The sequence below is a fragment of the Mustela lutreola genome, chromosome 9 (genome assembly GCF_030435805.1).
Source record: "Mustela lutreola isolate mMusLut2 chromosome 9, mMusLut2.pri, whole genome shotgun sequence".
Classification (NCBI taxonomy): domain Eukaryota; kingdom Metazoa; phylum Chordata; class Mammalia; order Carnivora; family Mustelidae; genus Mustela; species Mustela lutreola.
The window spans coordinates 124,093,825-124,113,244 of NC_081298.1; the positions used below are offsets into that span (position 1 = coordinate 124,093,825).

At 41.9% G+C, this 19,420-nt stretch overlaps 2 protein-coding genes across 6 annotated transcripts in view; one reads left to right on the forward strand and one right to left on the reverse strand.

Moving 5' to 3' along the window:
* BABAM2 (BRISC and BRCA1 A complex member 2) overlaps nucleotides 1-8,729 on the reverse strand; it is a 406,823-nt gene extending 398,094 nt beyond the window's left edge. Inside the window, exons 1-3 of one of the 3 annotated variants that reach the window (XM_059188742.1) lie at nucleotides 8,601-8,665; nucleotides 6,515-6,648; nucleotides 4,907-5,057 (exon numbers count right to left, since the gene is read on the reverse strand). In XM_059188742.1, coding sequence (XP_059044725.1) covers nucleotides 4,907-5,034 — 128 coding nt within the window. In that variant the 5' untranslated portion in view covers nucleotides 5,035-5,057; nucleotides 6,515-6,648; nucleotides 8,601-8,665. Of the gene's footprint in view, nucleotides 1-4,906; nucleotides 5,058-6,514; nucleotides 6,649-8,600 lie in introns of all 3 variants that reach the window. The other 2 variants (XM_059188739.1, XM_059188740.1) reach the window with 2 other exon arrangements.
* Nucleotides 8,730-8,993: 264 nt separating this feature from the next.
* RBKS (ribokinase) overlaps nucleotides 8,994-19,420 on the forward strand; it is an 86,847-nt gene continuing 76,420 nt past the window's right edge. The window contains exon 1 of one of the 3 annotated variants that reach the window (XM_059188745.1): nucleotides 8,994-9,183. In XM_059188745.1, coding sequence (XP_059044728.1) covers nucleotides 9,095-9,183 — 89 coding nt within the window. In that variant the 5' untranslated portion in view covers nucleotides 8,994-9,094. The remainder of the gene's footprint in view (nucleotides 9,184-19,420) is intronic. The other 2 variants (XM_059188744.1, XM_059188743.1) reach the window with 2 other exon arrangements.

Sequence of the window (19,420 nt, forward strand, 5' to 3'; positions counted from 1 at the left end):
GACTCATTCAATAGATTTTATAACCACTAATGGGTAAACACACCCAGTTCAAAAACCCATGCCCCAGAAAATATTCTCATACCTTCTTGCGCAAAGGTGAGAGAACGTTCATTATGGCATTCTTTGCCAAAAGAAATTTAAAACAACATACAAGTCAATCAATGGGAGAGTGAATAAAAAATTGGAGGCACATTCATACAATGGAATATGATACAGCAGTGCAACCAAAGAACTTGAACCCTAAGTATTAACATAAGTAAATCTCAAGAACTTCCTACTAAGCAAAAGCAGCAAGCTGTGGAAGAACACACACACACACACACACACACATACACACATATATCATGATATCCTTTCTCTAAACTTCTTAAACATGCAATATAATACTATATATGGTTTAGGAATATATTTTTATATAATGAATACATAAAGGATAATGGTATGCACAGGAGAAAAGGAAAAAGATCACAAAGAAAAGAAAGTGAAATGAAATAGCCCAGAGAACAACTGGATACTAAAGAGTTAAAAGGTGACCATCCTCAGAATTAAAGTATTGGCTCCTGGGCCAGCAGCTTCCTTCCAGGCACAGGGCTAATAAAGGCTCAGCCTGCCAGCCAAAGGGACCAATGGAACAAACAGAGATCTGTCTTCAAAGCTTACAGCACTCATCTTTGAAAACGGTTCTATTTAGTAACTAAGTACACTGAGTATCTATTTTTAATTAAGTAATGAAATTCAGAACATGAACAAAAAATGCAACAGGTAGTTGTGGGCGGCTGAGATGTCACAGCAGATGCCCCAAACACAGCCATGTGCCAGTAAGGGTGAGTCACTGTGATATGCTGAAAAAAGATAATAAGGCTTGGCTGCCACAGGTTGCAGTAAGCCCTCTGCTTTCCTCTCTCATTTTTGCCGGGCACCATTCCAGAACACTGAACATGGAGACAGCTTCAAGATTAGCAAATCACCAAAAATGACAGAATATGGCATCTTACAAATAGCACATGCTTGGGATCAAATCATCAAAGAGCAAAAAGCTAATAAACAGTCAAGAGCCCCATGGAATAACTCTCTAAAATAAAAATTCGACCCCTCTACCTAGAAGAGAAAACCCAGGGCTGGTTTTTCAGTACTGGTATTTCAAAAATATCAATTCAGTTATCAAGGAATGACATTTTCTAAAATTACGTATAATAACGTTTAAGCAATAATCTACAAGACCAAGAAACAGGTTTCCAAGCCAGAAGTCCAAACCACTATGATCCCCAAACCAGGCAACTTCTCTAGGAAAACACCTTACCTCTTCACTCACTCAGCCCCCACTTGCTACACTATGTAGGAAAAGTACCACAGCACACCTTAAGGAGGCCTAAAAATAAATTAAATAAGAACCCTGTCCTTAAGATTGTGACAGTCTAGCAATGGAGCTCAGAAACAAACAAACATATACATACATATACACATACATACATACATACATAGGTGTATGTAAGGTACAAATATTTAGGGGCCATTACAGAAAGATGAGTTGCTACTTTTTTTTTTAATCTTACTTGGAATAGAATCTTACCTATCTATTCCTTCTATGAGCCAGATCTAGAATATAGATACTCACACCTCATTTCTTCAAGGGCAAGTAGCCATATATAGAAACAAGAGTAGTTCTGTACATGCTGTGCCCTACAGGATTCACAGAACTGATAAATGTGGACCCCATTTCTTGTAAATGAGTGCTGCTGATGTAAAAGAAAGGGAAATGCCAATAAATGACACACTAAAAAGAAGCCATTCTGTTTGTTCCCAAACCCCGTCACTGTTTTACTATAGAAACTTGAGGAATGCACACTTTGCCCGATGGAAGGATTGAAGAAAGAATTGTCAATGAGACTCCAAGGAACTTTCATGAATCTTTCAGACAAGAGCTGCATAAAAGGCATCACTAATGCTCTAGATTAATAAGGTTTTTCACACCATTTTATGCCTAGCAACTCAGTTAATGTAGGTAGAGGTATCTGCATTCCTTTTGTAAATCTAAAGAAAGTAAATTCCATAAATACTAAACGCCATATAATTCCATTAAATTCCATAAATACTAAATGCCATATAATGATGCCATTTCAAATATTTTTCGAAGAGCTAGTCCAGACCGGGCCAGGTCTAGTGGATTCATTTCAAATGTATCATCAGATCCACTATTTGCACTTAAATACTCAACCAAACATTCAGGAATCAGGGAGCACTGGAGAAGGAGTCTGCAGAAAAGAAGTAAAGTGACTTCATGTTGATGAACCCAATCATTCCCTCAGGACACTGATACAAAGAGTAAGAAGTTCAGATGACGTCATCTCCCATAAGCCAATCCCAGTCCCCAGGCCATCAGTCCCCTGTCATGTCCTCGCCAACTTAAAAAAAAAAAAAAGTGGTTGTGACAAACTAAAGAAGAAACACCCAGGCACCTGGGTGGCTCAGTGAGTTAAAGCCTCTGCCTTCACCTCAGGTCATGATCTCTCATGATCGAGCATCCCGCATCAGGCTCTCTGCTCAACGGGGAGTCTGCACCCCACCCCCGACCTGCTTCTCTGCTGACTTGTGATCTCTGTCTCTGTCAAATAAATAAATAAAATCTTAAAAAAAAAAAAAAAAAGAAAGAAAGAAAGAAAGAAACACCCATGCCTTATCCATTTGAAGTAGTAAACATCCCCAGTTCATGGGTTTGGCTCCTTTTGAGGACAGCTTCCCTAAGCTATAATCCATCCACCCTTACAGGTGGCACAGTTCAGTCATCTGTCATATATTTACAGAATTGTATAACCATCCCCGCTATCTTTCAGGACATTTTTGTCATCCCCCACCCACTAATTAAATAATGCCAGATCTTCCCAATAAAGTATCCAACTAACCTAACTAGTCTTCTAACTAGTCTAACTAACTCTAACTAGTCTTCTCTATCCTCCTACTGAAGGAAGTGTACATCCTCATATCTAAGTCTTCTGCTTAGTCAAAAAACAGCAAGACTGGGGAGCCTGGGTGGCTCAGTGGGTTAAAGCCTCTGCCTTCAGCTCAAGTCATGATCCCAGGGTTCTCGGATCGAGCCCCGCATCAGGCTCTCTGCTCGGCAGGGAGCCTGCTTCCCCTTCTCTCTCTCTCTCTCTCTCTCTGCCTGCTTGTGATCTCTCTCTGTCAAATAAATAAATAAATAAATCTTTAAAAAAAAAAAAAAAAAAAAGGCAAGACTACAGAAGGCAAAAGAGCCTAAAAAGAAAAGCTAAAAGAGAGTCAAGAATGCAATATATTTCTAGTAAGAAAATACTCAAAAACTGATGGGGATATGTCAAAAAGACACAAACCCCAACTCAACGGAGCTCCAATGACAAAGCTAGAACAACTGAGCAACAAAATAAATGAACACAGCATTTGGATGATAACCTACAGACTAAAATAAACACCTAAAAATTCACACTGACATAAATAAATAAGTGAGTAAGTAAGTGACTGGGGGAGAAGGGACAACGCTTCTCTACAGTAGAATTCAAGTTAATAAGTGTGGGGGGGTAGGAGAAGTAAGGGAAATAGAACATCATTTAGATCAGCACCACCGCGATAATGACTGCAGGCCAGAACCATCCATGACCGCTGAAATTAGTGGCCAAAAGTACCATGAGGAAGTAAGCACCGGCACCATCTCAAGGCATCCCTCCATAAGACAATAAGACACTTAGCAATGACAAAGGGCAGATCGAGCTAACGCTACAGTGGAGAAATTTGGTGGACACAATCTTACTTGAGCGGTCGAAGTTAACATACCAGTCATACACATGAACATCACATACTCCCTGACCTAATGTACTGTAAACCATACAGCATCAATTCTGTAGTATTCTTGGTGGGGGGGTGGGGGGGGGGATACAGTTCTCACTGTAATAAAGGGAAAACAGTAGATTAGCCCATACTAAGCAACACTTTACAAAATAACTAACCAGTGCTATTTCCCAAAGTGTCAAAATCGGGACGCCTGGGTGGCTCAGTTGGTTGAGCACCTGCCTTCAGCTCAGGTCAGGATCCCAGGGTCAGCAGGGAGCCTGCTTCTCCCTCTGCCTGCTGTTCCCCCTGCTTATGCATGCTCTCCCTCTGACAAATAAATAAATAAAATCTCTAAAAAAAAAATGTGTCAAAATCATAAAAGACAAAGACAGAAACATTAACAGGTTAAGAAGACCCAGATGTGACAGCTAAATTCAGTTTGGATCCTGGATTGGATTCTGGGCCAAAAAAGTCACAAAATTCAAACAATGCTTGTAAAACAATCAACAGCATTATAGCAACATTAATTTTGTTGTATTTTGTAAATTTTCTGTAAATCTGTATTTATTTTGAAGTAAAAAGTTGGGGCTATTTAATTCAACATTTCCAGGTGTCAGATACTACTATTTCAACCCCACTGTGAAAAAAATGACTCATTCTGGCTAGCTATTTTAATTTTCCTATTAGGAGAGATTACCAAATGATATCAAATTCAGAATCCCAAAACCCAACTCTAAGAGTACATGCTGAATTGCAACAGACGTAACAAAAAACTGAGTCAATGAATGAAAAACACACTTGCTAAAAACCACATGGCACACTGTTAACAAAGAGACGTGCCCCCCCCAAAAAAAAGAAGAAGAAGAAAAAAAGAAGACATGAACATTGTGATCATAAAGCAATGGCCCACAATGCAAATAAAACAGCTTGAAACATAATAATACATCAAGATCTGGACAAAACCAACTGCATCAACATGTGCTAAGTTCAAGACCTGATTTAATTTCTGTGGTGTTCAATTTTGATGAATCTGGTGGGAAAAGTTTATTAGTAATTAAGGCTCAATTGGGTCTGATGCATTAGTTGTAGTAGTGCTGGTACCTACCCAGACTTCAAGTCAGTTATCCTCAAACAGTTTGTAGCATCCAGTCCCACTTTTCCATTGCGGACCACACTAGATATGAATGGGGACAGCATTGGAGAAATTCGGTTCAAGGCCACTTCTGGGGACATTTTGGCTTGATTTGCAAATCACACTGAAAGGAGAAGCAAGGGATGGTGGTCAGAGTATTCAGAGGAACTAGACAGAATGGGTTTCCTGAAAACTGGCACAGCAACACGGAAATTTCTCTTGCATGAATAAATACTTCACTTCCTGTCTTATAGCGGCCTCTTCCAATGACCCCCTTCAGAAGAAACCAACCCCTTGTTGCTCACCTCCTCAGGAGAGAGACAGCACCAATGCTTTTCAAGCCAGAAGCAGCCCTTCAATCCAATTCCCTCCTCCTTTCCAAAGCTGACCGCTATACTGCCCCACACAACCTAAATCTACTCTGCTCTATCTTACAACTGACAAGTTTCCTACTTTGAGGCCTTAAGAAGCCTTCACTAACAATCCTCTCCCCCCACACACAAAATGTACACTCCATTAAGTTCAGAACTGCTCCCTTGGTGTCCCCATAAGAAGGACTTGATTGGTAATACTATATGAAATTCAAGAATAAGCATAACCTACTTATAATTGTTACTTACGAGAAATTATTTACTTCTGATATACTGTCCCTCCACAGTGTGTTATAACTACCTGCTTTGTGATCTCTCCCCTGCAGGGACTATGTCTTGAATTCCTACTGTTTAACAAAAGTACCTGGCACATGCTAAGCATCCAATAAAAATCTTTAAATAAACAAATGAATAAAGAGACCAAAAAAACTAGAGAAATATTAAAGTATGGAGAGAAGACAATATCCCCTCAAAAAAATCTGGTCGAGGAGAATGTATCTGAGGAACGTATGTAGCAAGAAGCTATTTAATGGGGCACCTGGGTGGCTCAGTGGGTTGAAGCCTCTGCCTTCGGCTCAGGTCAGGATTTCAGAGTTCTGGGATGGAGCCCCACATCAGGCTCTCTGCTCAGCGGGGAGCCTGATTCCCCCTCTCTCTCCCTCTGCCTGCCTCTCTGACTACTTGTGATCTCTGTCAAATAAATAAATAAAATATTTTTTAAAAAGCTAATTAACAATTAAATCATGAAAACATACACTTATCCGGATATTAACCAACACAAACAAACATGTATCTAAAAGTCTTAGCCTTTCAAGCACTAAGAAGTTCTTGCACTTGAAAATACAGAAGTAAAACCAACAAAGCGTGTCTAAATTATCTGGAAACCCAGAGGCTAGGGGAAGGAATGTATGAATTCCTCTAAACAGATTTCTACATGAAAACCTCTAGTTTCAGAGGTGAGTAAATCCATTTAAATAGTCACTTTCTTCCTCAATCTGGAAGGATAATCCCTCATCAAAAGCAAATTAATTTCCTCTAAGTTACAACTATAAGGAAATGATGTCCTAGTCCTAGTTTTCATATACTTTACCATATGGGGACTTAGAGGTCTCTGCCAAAAGAAATGCTGAAAGCCAGTACCTGTTTTAATCACTTTGGATAGTAATAAAGGGAAGGACTGCAATGATTTTTCAAAAAATAATTTAGCTACCTTATATGGTGATGACACCCAGAAGACCTTTGAGGCTGTATACTTCAGTACTCAAATCATCCTTTCTGCAAATATAAAATAAGCTCCTCTTCCAACAAATTAACAGATTACTTCTCCCCACCATTCCAAAGTCACTACAAAGTAAGAATAAACATCTAATGTCATGTGTCATCAATCATAAAAACCACACTGTACATTTTTGTAACACTACCACTTATAAAGAGCTTCCAAAAACATTATCACAGTTGATCTTCACAATCCTGGGCAATAGGCAGGTTTTAGAATTCCCACTCTACAGGAGATAAGGATTATTTCTGTCCTTTGTCTTTGAACAGCACACTAACCCATATTAGCATTTTGAAGCATTTTTTTCCTATTCTGTGACATTTCCATTCTTATTTCTATCCACTGATGTCATAGTTCTTGAAAGGATGCTTATCTAGATCATATGCAAAACACAGAAATACTCATCTGGAAAAAAAGCAAAGGATCTCACCTACATTACAAAATTATTCTTCCATGCTTTTCCCCATAATACTTATCATTATTTTACCTCTCATTTCTATGAAAAATGGAAAAAGAATGAACACATTCTGAAAAATCTACTGAGTATCAGGCACTCTATCACCCACCTCTACCTGTAATTTCATTTACTTCACCCCAACAACCCTGTTCTCTATTACTGTTCCCATTTCACAGATAGGAAAACTAAAGCGCAGCAGGACTAAGTAACTTGTTCAAAGTCACACACGTAACAAGAATAAAGACCAGCATTCAAATCCAGATCTCCCTCAAAGTCCACTACACCCATCCTCCTCTCACATAAGCATGGATAATTGCAATTACCAAAGAGAAAGGCATCAAAGTCACCTGTTTAAAGTGTACAACTCATAAAGCTGGAACAGAAACAAAAAATTACAAATTTGAACAAATGGTTGCCTGACCAACAGAAACACGTTTGACTACAGCTGGTCTGCTGCCAAAGCTGGCCTGAGTGACCCGCCAGTCAAATACCACAGGGAAGAAACCTGCACCAAAAGCCAAACTATACTTAAGGTGACAACAGCCCATTCCAATTCAGCAACTGCCAGGACCTTTGACTAACACCTGAAGGAATGAATTTCTTTGTGTTAGAACTGAGACAGTACTATTTTTTGACAGTGCAAGACTTCCTGCAGCATTAAAATGTTTCAACCGGAAGTGTAGTGACTTCTCTAAGACAGAGGAGAAATAAATACTCCAAAACCAGAGGTCACCAAACAGCCAAAGATGATGGTTCTTAAAACCAACTATGTGATCCTTTTGAGCCAGGGACACGGACAGGGGAACACCTACAATAGTGGCTTTCACACATCACAGTTCCATGAGAGATCCCGGCTAGGCACAAATTAACAGTGGCCAGCTCCCCTATGTGCTAGCTGTGCGATTTCTATTTCCTGATTTTGACGTATTACAAAAGGAAAATGCAGAAATACAATTTTTACAGGGACTGCTGCTCGAAATAGGGTCACATGAGGTCCTCGAAGGGGAGCCTGGGGACTACAAAGACGTCTAAGGCATCGTCCAGTATCTCGCAATTAAGATGAGATGACAAACACGGAAACGTGTGCCCTGCTGACGTCATGGAACGGAAAGGGGTGGCGTCCTGCTGCGTCACCTCAACGTCATAAAGCGCACGAGGGAAGTAAGTGGGGAAGCAATTTCTCCAGGGGCAACATTCAAGAAAAACAAGTCGGCTCGGACCCAAAGAATGACCACCCCACTCTAGGGGCCATCTAAAAAGGGATACTCTCCCTTTTCCCAAACTGTATGGTCCCCTCTTCAGGCGGGCATCAGAAAGGAGTCTGAGGTTATTGAGGGAGCAGGGGGCGGGCTAGATATGCAAAAAGAGCTGCCTCTGGCCTTGGGGGGGGTCTCGTTCTTGCGGGGACCAGCGTGATGGGGATGAGCAGGGCATCTTCGGAACGGGGGCCTTCTCTATAGGAAGAGGCGGCGAGCCCTGGGCATACTTAAACCACGATCCTGTGCACAGGCCACCTGTGCGACTCGGGATCCAACCTCCCCGCACCAGCCCCAGTCCAGGTACCTGGAACTTAGTCCGATCGGTAACCGGCGACTACGTGGGGTACAGGTTACCCGAGCGCGCCCCCGACCGACGCACCGACCTGCGCGCGCACCGCGAGCCGGATGCGTGCGCGCCCCCGGACGTCCCGCCCCGCCCCCTCTGCGGCCCTGGAGCCGGGCGGCGTGCGCGCCCCCGGACGCTCCAAGCCGGGCACTCGGAAGGGCGTCCCCGCCGTGCCTGAAAGGTCCTTCCTCCGCGCCCGCCTCGTGGGTGGCGAGCGGCGTGGAGTCTGGAACTCTCAGGAGGGCTCTGTAACGAGAGGGGGTGCAGGGAGACCGTCCCGGGAAGAACAGAGGGCGGCTGGGGGAGGGGTTATTTCGGGCAGTCAGGTGGGCGACCCGCAGAGGCGTCTGGAAGGCCCGCGTCGTTAGGGAGCGTAGGAGCGGCGTTCCTGGTTACGGGGTCGGGCAAAGGGCAAAGGTCAGCCTCCGGGGTGAGAGCACCTCCTTTGGGCCATGGCCGCATCTGGGGAACCCGGCCGGCAGTGGCAGGAGGAGGTGGCCGCGGTGGTAGTGGTGGGCTCCTGCATGACCGACCTGGTCAGGTTAGTCCGGCTCAGTACGGAGAGCTTGCGGTGGAGGGAGGGGGCGGACTGTGCTTGGCACCGGGGCACCGGAGCTCCGGCGACGGAGAGTGCCCGCTTGGGGGTGAGCGGCCGGTTTCCCTAGCCCGCAGCCTGCCGCCCTGGCGTGGAAGAGACCGAATGGGAGGTGGTAAGGTTAACTGTCAAGTTCGGGAACGTGAGAGGCCAGGGTGTAGTGGAAGCTCTTCCTGTTACTGGAAGCGCCCGCCAAGACCTGCTCGGGTGTTTCGACCCGTCGGCCGAGCCTGTCCCCTGACTAGCCTGAGGAACCTTGGTCAAGTCGTTTGATCTCTGAGAACGTGCCCACCTCCCAGCATTGTTGTGAGGACTAAATGAAGGAAAGTGTTTCGTGAACGGTGACACGAACCAGGTTGGGTATTAGTCGTCTGAACTCGAATGAGTGGAACAGAGGTCAAAAAGTCCAAAAGACAATCGATCTTTCGTGGCGTCACCTTTGACCATATTGGCTGTTGGCATTCCTTGCTTTTCAGTATTATGTGGATCAGTATATGGGTTATCTTACGGCAACCCGAGTGTGAATCAAAAACCCATAAACACGAAGTTTACAACATTAAAAAAAGTGATAAAATAATGAAAATCTGCTAACTGAAAATACATTGGTTGGAGAGATCCCTAATTTTTCCCTTTTTTTTTTTTCTTTTTTAATGAAAATGGCAGAGTGCCTAGTTGGCTGGGTACTGGAGCATGCAACTCTTGATCTTGGGATTGTGAGTTCAAGGCCCACCTTGGGCTTAGAGCCTGCTGAAAAAGAGAGAGAGAGAAAGAGAAGGAAAGGAAAAAGGAAAGAAAATGGCTTTCCTGACTATAACAATAATATATGTTCATTATAAAAAAAAAAAAATCAGATATTCCAAGAAAATTCTACCATTCAGATTGCTTCTGTTTAATATTTTTGTGACTGGTTTTTCAGATATGCTATTTTTACATTATAAATATTTAAAATGATCGGGGATACTACAGTAAGACCTCATCTGTCCTGCAACGTTGCTTTTCCAAAGGATAGCAAGAGAGCCTGAAAATAGGTAAAAAGGCCTTGAGAAAATCAAGTCACCAGATCTCTGCCCCACCTATGTTTTAGAAAATAGTTCCAGGGTCTGTATGTAACCAATTTAGTCTTATGTTGCTTAAATTATTTATAAGCTAGGTTATTAAATTTCCAGACAAAGAGTAGAAAGGGGGAGAGACTGCTAGTGATTGCCAAAAACATACTTTTATAGGTGCAGTGGCAAAAGAGTCAGAAAACTAAACAATTTTCCTGTGTACCCTATAAGTGTCAGGTTTAAAATTCAGAGCCACTTTCTTCTTAAACTAAGTCTGAGCTTTCTGTGAAGCTTGACCATCAAACGTTAAGGATAACAATACTTAATAAAATGAATATTCTTCATAGTTGGGGGAGGGTGGAGTGTCAAGGGCTCACGTAGCATCTGTCGGGATTTTATAATCTTATTTAAGAGCTAGAAGAATTTGGGGTGCCTGGGTGCCTCCATCAGTTAAGCATCTGACTCTTAATTTCAGGTCAGGTCATGACCTCAGGATTGTGGGATTGAGCCCCAGCGTGGAGCCTGCTTAAGATTCTCTCCCTCCCTCCCTCCCTCACTTCCTCCCTCTCTGTCTTAAAAAATAAAACAAAACAAAAAAATCTAGAGGAATTTAGAGAGTATTTATTCCACCTCTTCAGTTCATAAAGGAGTAAACTGAGGTACAGATAAATAAACTCTTACATTGTATATAACCTAATTTCTCTTCTCTCGCCATTTTCTTTCTTTTGTAAAATAACCGGGTGTCTACTTCTCATGAATCACTAGTAAAAGTTTTACTCCCTTAGAGACTGTCTTACAGCTTTTCTGCAAACTACTTATGGTTGCAGATTACTCCTGCCTCTGAAGATCTTTACAAATACCCGTTTTTATTTAAAATCCTTCATCTGTGATAGACTTGGGTCCAACGTTGCTAGTTAGGGTATATGTCATATTCCCGTTAGTTTCCTCTTGCTGCCATAACAAATTGACACAAACTTAGTGGCTCAAATAATACAAATTTAATACAGTTCTGGAGGTTAGAAGTCTGACACAGATCTCACTGAGCTAAAATCAAGACTTCTGTAGGCTGCATTCCTCCTGGCAGCTCTAAGGGAAATCTGTTTTCGTGCCTTTTCCAGTTTCTAGAGGCTGCGCACATTCCTTGGCTTATGGCCCTTTCCTCCATCTTCAAAGCCAGCAGTGGTCAGTCAAGTCCTCACATGGCATCACTCTGATGCTCACTTTTTGCCTTCCTTTTCCACATTATAAGAACCCTTGTGATTATGTTGGGCCTAAATGGATAATTCAGGGTAATATCCTGATTTTAAGTTAGCTTATTAGCAACCTTAATTTCCCTTGCCATGTAACATAACATTCACAAGTTCTGGGGGTTAGGAATGTAGACATCCATGGGGCAGGGTGGGGGAGGAGTGGAGGGACATTATTCTACTTACCACAATGATGAAGCTTAAAGTTAAAAATCTTAAAATACTTAGAGCTTGGGGGATCACTGAAGCCCTTCAGTCCATTCTCCACATTTTAGAGGTGAGATAACTAATAGACTTGTTAGATGACTCCCCTCCACCCTGCCAAATCATACAGACAGGGGCACAGAGAAAGTTGGAAACTCGTGTTTCCCAAGCTTTATCTTTCCATTATATCATCCTGCCTCTACCTCTACCTCTGGCTGGTATTTTTGCCCTTTGCATCTGCAGTTCATTTGAAAACTTGCAGTGTGTGCATTGTTTACTTTGTAAGCTGATTAAGAAAACTAAGGATTTATAATCAAGTCTAGAGATGGTATCTCCGTGACTGTCCCTTTATTTCTTGGTTTCCCTGGACACAGCCTGGACACCCTTGCCTATACCACAGACTCACTTCAGAAACAAAACTACTTCAGTAACCAAGCCCTCTTGGACAGCACCCAATCCAATTCACTTTATATATTACATTACTGTATGCCAGACACTGCTAATTCAATCAATGAGCAACTTTTTTTTTCATGTCTGATTTCAGTTTGCTATGAATAGTAAGCTCTGTGTACTAATAATTTTAAAATATAATTAGCACATCCAACATGGCAAACCATGAACATTGTTTAATACCCACCTATGTTTACCATCATTCTTTTCCTGAACACCCATCTCTGAAGTTCCACAGTGCCAAGATAAGAGAAATCAAGCTTGCGGAAAATTAAGTCAGACTTCCTCCAAAGACAGGATTCCATGAAAACCCAACAAGAAGTGATCTTCTTTAGAGATCAAGTTCACAGATCTTTGTCAATCATGCTTTCACTGATCATCTTTATTTCTTAGGACATGTATCATCCATCTCATATTCAACAAATATTTAGTGACTTTTTATATATGCCAGGGACTTCCCTAAGTGCAGAGGATGCAACCGTGAAAAACGCAGCCAGGAGACCCTGCCTCGTGGGGCTCACATTCTAATGGAAGAGACTGTATCAGTAGAAATAAGTAAAACACATAGTATGTTAGATAAATGCTAAGGAGGAAAGTAAGGTATGAAAGGGAGATGGGAGTAGTAATTTTAGGTCCTTGCCCATAGAAAGCCTCACTGAGAAGGTGATTTTGAGTAAAAACGTAAAGGAGAGAAGGAAGCAAGCCATACAGATAACCAGCGTAAGAGCATAAGGGCCTGAGGCCGAAGCATGCCTCTTACGATCAGTGAACAACAAGGAGTCCAGTGTGGCTGAACAAGAGAGGGAGGGAGGAGAGCAATTAATGATTAAAGGATTTGGGGTCATACCTTGAATAAGATGAAAAGCCATTGGAGGGTTTGAGCAGAGAGGTGACCTAATCTGATTTACATATTAATATCATCACTGTGGGCGCTGTGTGAGAACAGACTGAAGGCAGGCAAGGGCAAAAGGGGGAGACCAGGGCGCCTGGGTGGCTCAGTGGGTTAAGCCGCTGCCTTCGGCTCAGGTCATGATCTCAGGGTCCTGGGATCGAGCCCCGCATCGGGCTCTCTGCTCAGCGGGGAGCCTGCTTCCTCCTCTCTCTGCCTGCCTCTCTGCTTACTTGTAATTTCTCTCTGTCAAATAAATAAATAAAATCTTTAAAAAAAAAAAAAAAGGGGGGGAGACCAAAGTCTTTCCAACAATCCAGGCAAGAAATGACAGAAGCCTGAAAACAGTCCATGAAGATGAAGCGAGCATCTTTTTTTATTATATATTTGAAGGCAGAGCAGACAGGATTCATTGAGGATTACAGACGGGTCAAGGATCACTCCCAAGTTCTGTGGCCTCTGCATGTGGAAGGGGAAGCTGACCTTTGCCAAGAAACAAGATTGGGAACAGAGCAAACTGGCTGGGGAGAGGGCAGTATCAGGAGCTCAGGGTGGACATGTGAGATCCGAGTTGCCTGTTAGATCCAACTGAGGTCGTTAAGAAGACAGATTACAGGAGTTTGGACCGGCTGGAGATAATAAATTTGAGTGTCAACAGGGTGTTGAGGATATTTGAGGCCTTGAGGCAGGATGAGATCACTGAAGGTCTGAACTCCTAGGGCAATCCAACATCTATGGCATACGTTTTTTACATAATTTATCTCCCATCGCCCAGTCTCTCTGTACCCCTAAAACTTGCTTTGAGACAAGCTCAATACAAACCCATGTTTACATTTCCATGGTGATAGACTATGATGTCAGCTACAACCCTGTGTTATCCTTTTACATGCTCCAATTAAAAGTGATGGCTTGAGAGATAAGACTTATGTTCAGCCAAGCATCTAAATTTAATTTTTGGCAAGTCAGGAAATGATTGCTTAATTGTCAAAAGATTTTAATTGGATGGCGGAATAAGTGAATTTAGAAGCTTTTCAATCCAAAGTGGATGAAATGTAGGACCTAGATTACTTATAAAAAAAAAAAAAAGCCAAAAATGTACACCATACCTAGAAAAGGTTACCTATGCCTAACATATTACAGTAACCTCTATCCTGCATTCCATCAGAAGCCTCTTGACTTGTTATATTTGAAACAGAAAAAAATCTTCTCCATCACGTTTTCAGTAAAGTAAAAGCCAGAGGACTGTTGACCTAAGGAGTGTCATGCATTCCCGGTGCCAGAGGAATATCCTTTATTATCCTTTCTGCTCCTTAAATTGGTCTTGAAAGTCGTATATCTGTTACCAACTCTTAAATTAATATTTTGGTAAACATGTTTCTGTCAACCAGATTTCCTAACATCAAAAGAGATCATTCATGGGAAATTTGCTAATTATGGTCCCTTTAAGGAAAACACATTAAAAAGTAAACTGCACCTGTCAGAACAAGCACACCTACCGTGTGGTATTACAAACATGTTCCTTCAGTGACCCCTGCTCTGCCCGCTCTTCATGCCTTTGTTCCTTCGTCTCTGCACTCTTGGGAGGAGAAGGTTGGGTAGGCTTCGTGATGAAGGACTCTCTAGAATTTCAGTCACTTGAGTAGCTATTAAAAGATTGGGACTGTGCTAGGTGCTAGGGATACCGCGATTAGTAAAACATAGTCCTTGCTCCTGAGGAACTTCTAGTCCAAAAAAGAAGGCAGACACAAAGATCATTGGAGTGCGATGCGGTTAGTGCCTGCAGGTTCTGTGGGAGTAGAAGGAAAACTGTCTGGTTGGGATGCCTCCGGAGCCAAGTTGTAGAAGATGAGCAGGTGCTAGCCCAGCAAAAAAGAGGAGGGAATACATTGTGGCCAGCTGGGATACCCCCAAGAGCAAAGTCACGGCTGTGGGTATCCATGGAGCATGCTGGGACAGCCGCAACTAGGTCTGTAGAACATCAGAGGAAAGATGTTACAGAAAGGTCTCCTCATCCATGCTTGGGTGCCTGGGTTTCAGAAAGCTCAAATATATTCTTTCTTGATTATTCATGATGATGGGAATGTGAAAGAAGCATGAGCACCAAAAACCAGAAATTGTAGATAAGTTAAAAAAAAATTTTAATTTTTTTTAAATTTTATTTTTTATACACATATAATGTATTTTTATCCCCAGGGGTACAGTGAATCGCCAGGTTTACACACTTCACAGCACTCACCATAGAAGTTAAAATTTTTAATAATTGATTCCAGAATACATGATTTTTTTGTATGCTGATTTATCTTTCTAATTATATTTTGCTTAGGATAAAATTAATTCCATTTGTATTTCCTTAACCTACACCAGCAGATGGCAGGAAGAAGTAGCCTAGATAATTACAGTGTGGTGACAGAAATCATTTTGAAATTTAAAGTTTACTATAATTAATTGGCAAAATAGAAAATAAAATACCGGTTTTGTAGTTATCTGTCCCTATTCCTACTTGCCTTCTTCAATGAATTTAAATGGTTTTCATCAGGAACTTCGATGAATGCTTTAGTCTCACCATTTCCCTTTCTACTCTGTTTTTCTGCCTCCTGATTTTCTCACGTACCTTACTGCATCCTCCGGTTGTCCGGTCCCCACTCACTAACCCCCCTACACACGCATACTTCTCCTGCCCTCCTCTCACACGTTCTAGCTCCAGGATTAGCTCCTTCTCTACCTCTCTCTCCAAGCTTCTCTTCTTTGTCCAGAACTTTGCTCAGCTGGGAGGCAGGAAGTCTGTGTACAATTATTCAAAAAGGTGAGTTGACATCAGATGGCATTATAATTTTTAAGGACTTTTTTTTTTTTAAGATTTTATTTATTTATTTCACAGAGATCACAAGTAGGCAGAGAGGCAGGCAGAGAGAGACAAGAGACAAGGAAGCAGGCTCCCCGCTGAGCAGAGAGCCCGATGTGGGGCTCGATCCCAGCACCCTGGGCTCATGACCCAAGCCGAAGGCGGAGGCTTTAACTCACTGAGCCACCCAGGCGCCCCTTTAAGTATGTTTCTAACTACTTGCCTCTCCAGTGTCTTCTGTACTCAGTCTTCAATCCTATGTCAGAGGGATAAAGGAGGATTCGGCCCCTTTATTCTGGCCATATGCCTTTTTAATAACTGGTTTACTTTTCTCCTTGGACCACGCTCATATGCACCATTTCTACACTGCTCTCACCTCACTCTGTGCCTTCTTGTGTACACAGGCGTCTGTCATCCCAGTTATCTGTATAAATGTCTTTTAAAGTGTAGAACATTCATTCAAAAATATTTACTTCTGGGGGCGCCTGGGTGGCTCAGTGGGTTGGGCCTCAGCCTTCGGCTCGGTCACGATCTCTGGGCCTGGGATCAAGCCTGGCATCGGGCTCTCTGCTCAGCAGGGAGCCTGCCTCCCTCCTCTCTCTCTCTGCCTGCTTCCCTGCCTACTTGTGATCTCTCTCTGTCAAATAAATAAATAAAATCTTTAAAAAAAAAAAAATTTACTTCTGGGGGCACCTGGGTGGCTCAGTCAGTTAAGCCGCGGCTCTTGATTTCCACTGAGGTCATGATCTCAGGAGTCGAGGCCAGTATCAGGCTCCACGCTCGGGGGGGGGGGGGGAGGGGAGTCGGCTTGAGGATTATCTCTCGGGATCCCTCTGCCCCTCCCCACCGTGTGCATCACCCCCCTAAAATAAATAAATAAATCTACTAAAAAATATATTTACTTCTGACCATAATGGAGTGACTAGTACCGGCCTTACCTTCCCACCATAAACAAGAAAATGGGATATATAAGGGACAAAATATATGAAGCAGCTGTTTCAGATGTTCGACAACAGGCGTGTTATCCCGACAAGAGAGGAAACAAACAGGAGGGACATCACTGAGCATGGCACAGCGAGAAGAAGCTCAGGGAAGTATGGCAAGATCAGTGAGTTGAGAAAACTGAATTCATAGCTTAGGGAGACTCATGTGGCTCAAATGTGTGGGAACATGTACTGGAGAGGAAGGAGCTAATCAGGGAAGGGTCCAGAAATCTGCATGAGTCCCCTTGAGTGTGTTGCTGAATTCTACATGGACAGACGTAGAGACTGCACAAAGCCAAGCACTACTAGAGAGCTCTAAGCTGAACATTTCACAGACATCATACAGAAACGGGAGATATTGCATTCTATTTGGCATAAGAGACTTATTGAACCCCTGGAGCATTCAGAAGGACCACAACTTAGTAAAGGAAGTAAACTTGCCCCAAAGTAAAGGCTACTCGAAACTGTCCCTAATAAATCTCAGAGGCAATCCTCAAAAGGACCAAATAAATTACTTAGCTGCCCAAAAAAGGCAAAGTCTAATCCTTTAGAAAAACACAACAAAATTAAGACACTCAGTAGTGTAACATTTGCTATATTCAACATTCACTCAAAAATCAACAGTCATGCAAAGAATCAAGAAAATGTGATCCATAACCAAGGGGAAGAAAGCCAACCAAACCAACATAGAGAAATGGCCAGGATGGTGAAATGAGCAGAAAGGGATTTTCAAAGTGCCATTATAAAATGCCCATTGATTCAAAGGAAAAACATGACTGGGGTGAGGAAAAAAGTGGGAAACACATTAAAAAAAAAAAAAAATAGATGGGATACCTGGGTGGCTCAGTGGGTTAAAGCCTCTGCTTTCGGCTCAGGTCATGATCCCAGGGTACTGGGATCAAGCCCCACATCGGGCTCTCTGCTCAGCAGAGCCTGCTTTCCTCTCTCTCTCTCTGCCTGCCTCTCTGCCTACTTGTGATCTCTGTCTGTCAAATAAATTTTTTAAAAAATCTTTTAAAAAATAGAAGTTTAAGAAATGAAAGTATTTTTGCAATGAAAAGTTCACTTGATGGGCTTATCAGCAGAGTAGACATTACAAAAGAAAGGATCAGTGTACTTGAAGACCGTAAGAGCAATTATCTAAACTGAAGCCTAGAGGGAAAAATGACCAAACTACACAGTCTTTGTGATGTGAGACAAGGTGACTGTCGTTTGTGTAATCAGAGTCTAAGAGAAAGAGTAGGTGAGGCACAAAAAATATTTGAAGAAATAATGACCAAAAATTTTTCAAATTTTTTCGAATTTTATGAAAACTATACATGGTCTAAGAATTTCAAAGAACCCCAACCAGGATAAGTATACTGTAAACCACAAAGCCCATTGTAATCCAATCCCTGCAAACCAATTATAAACAAACTCTTAAAAGCATGGGGGACATTAGAGATAAGGGAACAGACATTACAAATAAGGGAACAAAGATTCATTACAGACTTCTTGTCGGAAATAATGCAAGCCAAGGGGGAGAAAATGAAATCTTTGTAAGTCCTTAAAAAGTAAACTGTCAACATAGGATTTTATTTCCTTCAAATAGGTAAGGGAAATGTAGGAAAATAATAGAGAATGTATCACCAGAAACTCACACTACAATAAATACTGAAGGAAGTTCTTTAGGCAGAACCTAAATGAAGCTAAAATATAAGCCGAGATCTACCCAAGGGGACGAAAAGCCCCAGAAAAGGTTAATATGTGGGTGAATGCCAAGACTTCTTTCCTCCACTTCTTAATTTCTTTAAAAGGCAATTGATGGTTTAAATAAAAAAATAATAGCGTAAAATAAAAAAATAATAGCAAAGTTTTATATCACATAGAAGTAAAATATGTAATAGCACAAAGATTAGGAAGGAAAATGGAAGAATAAATTACACTTACAAGTAAAGTGGTGGAGCAATGTTTGAAAATAAGCTGAGATAAGTTAAAGATGCTCATTGTAAACCTCAGATTTTTAAAATAGAAAAAAGGGAGGGGCACCTGGCTGGCTCATATGGTGGAACATATGACTCTTGCTCTCAGGGCTGTAAGTTCAAGTCCCATGTTGGGTATAGAGATTACTTAAAAATAAAATCTTTTTTTTTAAGATTTTATTTTTTTATATTTATATATTTTAGAGAGAGAGAGAGAAAGAAAATGAGAGGGGAGGGGTCAGAGGGAGAAGCAGACTCCCCCGCCCAGCAAGGAGCCCGATGCGGGACCCCATCCAGGGACTCCAGGATCATGACCTGAGCCGAAGGCAGTTGCTTAACCAACTGAGCCACCCAGGAACCACGAAAAATAAAAACGTTTTTTAAAAAATGGGAAAAAAAGGAGTCAACATCAGTAGTGAAGATGAAATAATTAATCCAAATTAATCCAATTAATCCAAAAGAAGATAGGGATGGAGGAGAGAAATGAGTATTGTAATGTCAGACAGTGCTATTGATCTGAAGAAAATTGTTGGGAAGCAATGAATGTTTTTCCCATGAATG